A 7,573-nucleotide genomic window follows, 5' to 3' on the forward strand; every position below is an offset into this window, starting at 1 on the left:
CACTGTCTTTTTATTCACTACTTGAAAACACATTTCTATGCAACACTACATTCATTACTCGATGCCTTAGTTGTCAGCTCCACTGGAGACCTAGACCTGCCTATGGGAAAGATATGGTCATGTCTCCATATTGCCCCAGAATTTATTAATATTTGTGCCTTTTCTCCAGAAGCACAGAAAATAAGTTTTGCAGATCTTCCTTTGCAATATGATTCTAAAATAAGTTGGCAAAATTATACGGATATTAGAAATTAAGATCGACCATTGGTATTACGATGGATGAGTGATGTTCTTAAAGTAAAATAATCAAAACTGCATCTAGTACAATTCCAGAGAAGGAGAACATTGATTTGATAAAACAATTGCAATCCCAACAATGTACTCAAAATGATAAACTATAAAGAATGGACCAGGAGCAATGCAGACTAAAATTTTATGTAAGTCAGGAAACCATTACATGTAACGAATTTCATTTTAACCAGTCAGCTTGAGAAGGATGGGTGCAGTGACGAGTTTAGACACCACGTTGGTACTTCAAACCCTATCATTGATACTACCAACTTATCCAGAAATTGAGGGTAGTTGTAGATTATTTGTCCTGATTTTGCAACAATTCTCCTGTTCAAATAAGTTCAGTGTACCCATGCAAGCAATATCTGATCATGACAAATTCCTTGGTTCTTTTCTGTGTGACCAATAGGTCATCTTGACGAAAGCCTCAACTCCAACTGATGTATTTTCAGGTTCCTTGCAGGCAAAAGGGCAGTATGCATCATTCCAGGCAACGTGTTTAAATATACAATAACCCTCTGCGAGCCAAATCCTAATGCATTCATTCAACCATGACCATATCCTTGATTCCAAATCAGTCATAGGGGGCAATACATCAGCTTTACTCCGTATCAATTGTAATAATGGATAGAGTAATCTGACATGAAGCATTAATCTTAATAGCAAATAATACTTCAAGAAGAGGAATCTTAAGACATTCCCTCTCAACCCATCAACATATTCTTAACACGCTCTGTTATCTGGCTTCTTGTACGACTGCTCCCAAGAGAAAGATCTGGTCTATCAATTAAAAGAAATCTGTAGACTTCCCAGTGAAGATCACCTATTACATGTCTTCCAATATCAGCCTGCAAAAAAATAAAGAAAAATAATTTTGACAATCAAGATTACTAACATTACAATATCATTGCCAGTTCTAAATAATTTAAATTGTACAAGAGAATTGATCCATGAAAAGAAATGTTTGAAAAGAATTGCTAAAACCAGATAAGATTCACATAAACTAAAGATGAATGTAAAGAAAACTAAGTATACCGAGAAAATGCAGATATCAAGCATCTTTAACACCAGTGTTACATCAAGTAGAACTCTAGGTCTACCCCTTCCAGATAACTCTATTCGAGATGCAACCAGCAACTCTGTATCAGGACCACGATCAACAATCATCACTCGTAACGGGTGCAAAATTTCCTGTCGCAAGCGTTGACAAAGAGAATTTTGCTTTTGTGGGTCTATTATCTTCCTTCCATCAGCTTGCAAGGCAAATAAATCCACCTCGCAGGTTCCTTTTGGATTTGTCGAAAGACGTCCATATGATATCTGCAATATATTAAAATAAGAAAAATAGGCCAACTAAACACAGCATCTAAAACAAGCACCCTTACAATGCAAAATAAAATGCCACTTACTTGAATATTGTAGTCCTTTAAGGTTCTCAGAACATCATAAAGAAGCCCCCTGCGATCTTTGCATGATATTTGAAGCAACGTATGCCCAGGACTTAATGAATTATCAATTGTAACAGAAACCTTGTTGATAAGCGTGCTCTTAGATTGTAAACTATTAGAATCTGCCTGAAATTGCGTTAATTCTGAGGTGAACAGTTCATCGACAATTGAAGGTGAGAGTAGCAAAATCGGTGCATATTCCATTGCCATAAGCTCAGGAGGAGTTAAACGGAGTTCACAATTAGTACTGGATTCACCAATAACAGATTTCAAACGATCACAAACATCTTCTCGCCTCTTAGTAGTATGCAACAGATCCCTGTAAAATAAAAGTAATTGTTTAAACAAAATTCTTGTCACTTGACACAATAGCATGTTTAATTGATATCCAAATTGATGTAAACAGGAACATCGTGTCAAGCCATGTCATCGTGGCTTCCATTTGCCAAAACAGACTATTTGTCTCAAGAAACATTTGTAGAAATGCTTGTTTTTCAAAATACAACTACTAATCAGGTCGTAATAATGCACTTCAAAATCCTTACCTATTATCAGTGACGAAGAAGAAGTCCATCACTTTGCCTTCGGGAGTTGTCGAAACCTTCACTTTCTGAACAGCGAGTTCGAGCTCCCACAGTACTTGAGACACGTCTACATCAGCAACCCCCAAGCGTGCCACAATTTTGAGGACAAATACATATAACCAGATTGCTACCTAAAAGCGATGCGCAGAATTTGAAGCAACCTACCATTTAGAAGACCTGCTCGATCCGAGGAACAAATTTGCAAGATATATACATTCTTGGGCCTCGGTTCTGGTATGTCCATAAAGAAAATGTGGGCCGGATTTGGGGGACAAGCAGATGTAAGATTCCTCTTGAGGATCGCCCATCGTATCGGTCGGGCCGATCCGGTGCGCGGAAGCACCCAAAATATTAAATAGCACCATTTCCCATCGGTCGATAGATCTGCATCAAAAATGGATCCCGAATTTCAGACCATACAAATCATACCTTCATTAAGTATCAATTCACAACCGTTAAAATCCAAAAACAATGCTTACCTCCTCTAACAACACTCAGGCCAGCATCGAAGATAATGCGCGCCAGATCGCTACTGAGGCCAATTTTGTCAGCACAGTTTACAGTGATCACACTCGGGTCGCCATGGTTCTGACCAAGCGTGATCACCACAGTCTCATCGCTTGGAGGGGGTCCCATTGCTAGAAGAAATCGCTCAAGATCCCCCAACGACAAATCCTTCAAAACCCTGACCCTTGCGAACGCAACCAGGCTTAGAATCCTTAACCTTAATTAACAATCTACCAAAGGCCGCTCTGCAAATCAAAAACCGTGCAGCATTCAAGCCATTCCCTGTCAAAACCCTAGTCCTCCAACTTGTCCTCCAATGTTTGATCTGAAATTTTTTTCCCAAACCCTAACCAGGCTTCGATTCTGTCTGACACATACGGAACTTTTCTCCATCAACCTCAAAAAATCCTGCCAAAACCATAGCCTCCCCGGGACTTTGATTAGAAGGGTATCCTGTCGGTCACCTGACGTCTCGCCCAATAACCCAACAGCTCCTCAGCCGCCGTGACGAACGGGTTTTGACGTGAAGGAGCCCTCCGTCAACGGCCACATTACACGCCGTATACTTCGGTAAACATAACAGCATTCTAACCCAAACCGACCCCAATTCCGACGTGCAATTGCAAATTTCAATCTATAAAACCCCAAACCGCGGCGATCCCGTAGGCCTCGAGAATCGAACCGCGACCAACTTCAAGGCCTAGGTCAATTAAACAATACGTTAATTGACATGAAATTATCCCTAGGTCGGTTAATGACATACCTCTGCAGATCAAATTTCGTCTCAGAACGACTGGATCAAATCCTCCTGCAACGAGAGACGGGAAATTTGGGGTTTATCTTACACGGAGAAGCCATCGAATCCAGCTACGATTAGCAGAGTTGGATTATTTATCTGTCACAGAGTAAACCAGCCAATCACCTTAGGTCTTCGCTTCACTATAAATATATATTTTTTTGCCAGTTAGAGCTGAGATATCATCAATAGTTTCTTGCCACGTGGAGATAAAAATTCTGGCAATCATTTTTGGCCACGTATATTGTTCAGTGCCTTGCCTTGTATGTCAAGCAATGGCTGTTTCCGGTCATGGTGGCATTAGGGTTGCCAAACGTAGAAGGTGGGTAGGTTAGTGTAGCTGTTAGGAAGTTGTTGTCCTAGAACTGAATAGGTACAAAATTAGTTAGCAGTTGTTTATAACGCGGTTTTTTGAAAGCTTTTTTGGCGGGTTTTTTCCTGCCGAAATCCGGCAGGAATTTATTGGAATCGCAAGTTTGATAGCTAGTTTCTGCACAATGAAAGCTTCCCAGGGGTTTTTCAGGGTGCTGAATCCAAATATGCAGTTAAAAAACCATTTTAACTGCAACAAATCAAGATTCAACCTCAATTTCTCAATCTTCCGCCGGATTCCGTCACCGGAATCTCCAAAAAGTCGCATTATAGACAACTCCTACAAAATATGATTCCACAAAGGTGGAATTTTATATGTACTATAGGGTTAAATAAAATTATTTAAATGGTTAATTTATTTTTATAATTTTATTTATTAAATAATTTATAGTTGGAGATAAATTCTTATATCACCCTATATTTATTGATTATCTCATTTATTTAATTATAAATTAAAAAATTTAATTAATATATATAATTTAATACATTATTAAACTCCATTAAAATATTTAAAAAATCAAGGTCAATGTTTTGAATTATCACATACACATCAAGATAAGTGTGAGTCAGGGTCAATGTTTTAAAATCACATACACATTAATATAAGTGTGGTATATAAATACGATACATGTAAGGGGGTAAGGAAGTAAAGTAATGTGTCCAAAACGTGTGGCAAAACAATTTATATATATTCATTAATATATATAAATGGTTTTGTCACACCTTTTGGACACATTACTTACTTCCTTACACCCTATATTTTTTTTATTTATTTAAATAATATTTTTATTTAAATAATATATTAAAAATATGTTTAAAATTGATAATACGAAATACAAAATATTTTAAAAAAAGAAATATGTTTACCAATTAAGGTTTTTGGGGACAAATGGCTTTACGGTGCGAGGGTTTGCAATCTCAGACTGAAATTATGTTTTTCACTAGGATTTGGGTAAGGAGACTGGGTGTTAACTTGCAGACGGTTTAGGAGTATGTCAGGAGTAAGGTTCGCATCAGATGAGGGCATATGACTGGGGTGGCTCATTATCCACATGAGGCTCCCATAACCACAAAGGGCATTAGCCTATTTGAAGACTGAAGGTTAATGTTACAGAGCTAGCATACTCGGCATATTTAGCGGCGTGCTTTTCGGTAATTTGTTGCTAATCCCAATTGTGATTAGGGTTTTGGTGCCAGCATGGAGGAAGAAGCGGTGGATTACTCGATGGACCCATATGAAGGCTACCAGATATCGTCGGAACCTCCACATCAACATCCCGAAAATACCCTAAGCCCGACATTTAGCTTCTCACCCCCAAATGTTTACTCATCTCTGTTGAATATTTTAGAAGAAAATATATGTCATCCTAGCATCTCCCCTGTAGCAACTCCTACACAAAATTCCCCAAATTTCTGCGCTCGAGAAGTTTCAGGATACCAAGGATCTCTAGGGTTTTCGTCAAGACAGATAGGGGATGGATATGCTTGGCAAATTTCCCTAGGAGAAGACATAAATGTTGTCAATATATCCTTGGAGGCCCTAAATTTTGTAGAGGGATGTTTTCATCAGCCGGATTTTGGTGGAACCGTTGATTTTTACGAAGGTCTTTTTTGGGTCATTTTGGGGGAAATGGAGAGGGTAATTTCTCTAGTTTTATTCCACACTCCTTTATCATTAATCGAATTCCTTCTCTTCCGGTCAGGACATATATAAGAGAAGAGGAAATACAAGTAGGGGATAAAATGTTTGAATGTGGAGTGCTAGCACCAAGGGTTTCAACTTGTTGCACAGATGATGGGTCGAAGGGACCGAATGGAGTCAAGCCTCATGACGGGGTATCAAAAAGGTCAGGGAGAAAAACAAAGTGCACTAAGGTGAGGGAGAAGAACAAATCTTGTTCTTGGGGTAGGTCTCAAATTTGACAAGGTTATAAACATGACAAAGAAGGTCTTGGTCGGAAGAGTCAGAGGCCGAAGATATTCATCGGCTAGGCTTACAAGTTGGGCACAGGAAAACTGGAACAGGGATTTTAAGTCAATGCCTGAAATTTAGACTCTTCCTCAGGGTTGGTTCGCTTTCATGTTTAACAACACAGAGTAGACTTGATGGTTTTTGGCAAGTCATTGGAATATTGAACAGACCCCTATTTTCTTCAAGCAATGGTCTCCCCTCTTTGACCCTGAAAGGGAGAAATTGGGGGTTGGCCCTATTTGGCTCAGACTCCTGGGCATTCCTATGAATTTATGGATTGAAGACATCTTTTGGCATGTTGGCAATGACTTGGGGAAAGTTAAGAACTATGATCGGTCGTTCTTGGAGACTAGGAAAAGGACCTATGCTCATGTGTTGTTATTTTTGGACACCAAAGAAGGATTGGTTGATCCAGGTGGCTCTAGAAAGGCTCAAAAATAAAAGTTCTTAGATTTCATCGAAACTAGGACCAGTTTGAAGAGCTCGTCGTCCTGATTCCAATGGCATAGATGGCACTGAAATTTGAGCCCATATGAGAAAGTTATTACAGTTTGAAGTTTGTACCCAAAAAAAAATCAACCAGAGGGTGCCACGTGGCACTCCCACATGCTGCCACATAGCATCCCAATCGATAGACTAGGTGAACCACTTCAGGTGATGTGGCAATACCACAAGTTGAAACATGGCATGCAGGTGACAAAAGCGGCATATGATGTGGACCAATTGTTGATTTCTGGTAGCATCAAATGTGCTCTAAGTCTCAAATTTTGCAAGGAGGCTTAGGCACATGTATTCCAAAGAATCCAGAAATCATTTTGGTAAATTCCACCCAGAAAGAGTTCTATTAAGAAAATTAATTATTTTTAATGAGACCCTAAGTCTAAACTTAGGAAAATAAAATAATTAATGGGTATTAATCTAATTGAGGGTGTAACTTCTAGAAAAAGACGAGGATCAAGTAGAATTATCTTAGCCATTGATTATCTTCTAATCTGGGTCGTTGAATTCCAATGAGAAGATTATTTAAGGAAGCTTGAGGTCACTTGGAAGACACACAAAGTGAGTTTAGAAGTTTGATTTTTAGAAGCAGAGCAGCTGCCGGGAGAATATCGATAGTGAGCTTGTGAAGAGAGGGGCGGAGGAAGTTTGGCTGAAGGATCTTCTCTGAAGCCAAGAATACTCAGTAGAGAGGTAGCGCGGAGGGCAGAGAGGGTGATGCAGAGCCATGAAGGGCTCATGCAGGCCCCACACAGAACAGTGCAAAGATCTGAATTTGTTGAAGGAGCTAACGTTTCTGAGCCGGAAGGGCTGGAAAGTGCTTCTAAAGGCAGATCGATTCTTAGTTGAGATGATGCAGTGACTTAGAGGCTGACGCAAGGCCCATGCAGGGGCAACGTAGAAGTAGTCAGGAACTCACAGTTCAGCTACCAGATCAGCCAGGACTTGCAATGTAGAGTGAGGTAATCTCACTAGTTTCTTCTGCTAAGTGATTTTCTCTATAACTGGATTGTCGGGAGGGCATCCAGAGATTGTATTAAAAAATACTTCAGCTTAATAATAAAACCCTCAGATCTGTTGCACTGGTTTTCCCACATTGGGTTTT

General features: G+C 39.5%; 1 protein-coding gene across 1 annotated transcript; it reads right to left on the reverse strand.

The window, feature by feature from the left end:
• Positions 1 to 405: 405 nt before the first annotated feature.
• Positions 406 to 3,755, reverse strand: LOC149225713 (ACT domain-containing protein ACR9-like). The gene is made up of 6 exons (XM_089377286.1): positions 2,803 to 3,755; positions 2,489 to 2,707; positions 2,285 to 2,390; positions 1,701 to 2,058; positions 1,327 to 1,611; positions 406 to 1,139 (listed from the first exon to the last, which is right to left on the reverse strand). Exons 1-6 carry the CDS (start codon positions 2,957 to 2,959, stop codon positions 996 to 998), a joined length of 1,269 nt encoding a protein of 422 aa, XP_089233412.1. The 5' UTR covers positions 2,960 to 3,755; the 3' UTR covers positions 406 to 995.
• Positions 3,756 to 7,573: the final 3,818 nt, after the last annotated feature.

This window comes from Pinus tabuliformis, chromosome J (assembly GCF_031772625.1).
Source record: "Pinus tabuliformis cultivar Carrire ecotype Pingquan chromosome J, CPIR1, whole genome shotgun sequence".
Classification (NCBI taxonomy): Eukaryota; Viridiplantae; Streptophyta; class Pinopsida; order Pinales; family Pinaceae; genus Pinus; species Pinus tabuliformis.

Excerpts from the sequence above, each read along its gene's own strand:
- LOC149225713 (XM_089377286.1), bottom strand. The coding sequence starts at position 2,959 with ATGGGACCCCCTCCAAGCGATGAGACTGTGGTGATCACGCTTGGTCAG. Across the intron at positions 2,391-2,488 it reads TCGAGCAGGTCTTCTAAATG|ACGTGTCTCAAGTACTGTGG; the intron begins GTAGGTTGCTTC and ends TTGCTGATGTAG. Across the intron at positions 2,059-2,284 it reads TTCTTCGTCACTGATAATAG|GGATCTGTTGCATACTACTA; the intron begins GTAAGGATTTTG and ends TTTATTTTACAG.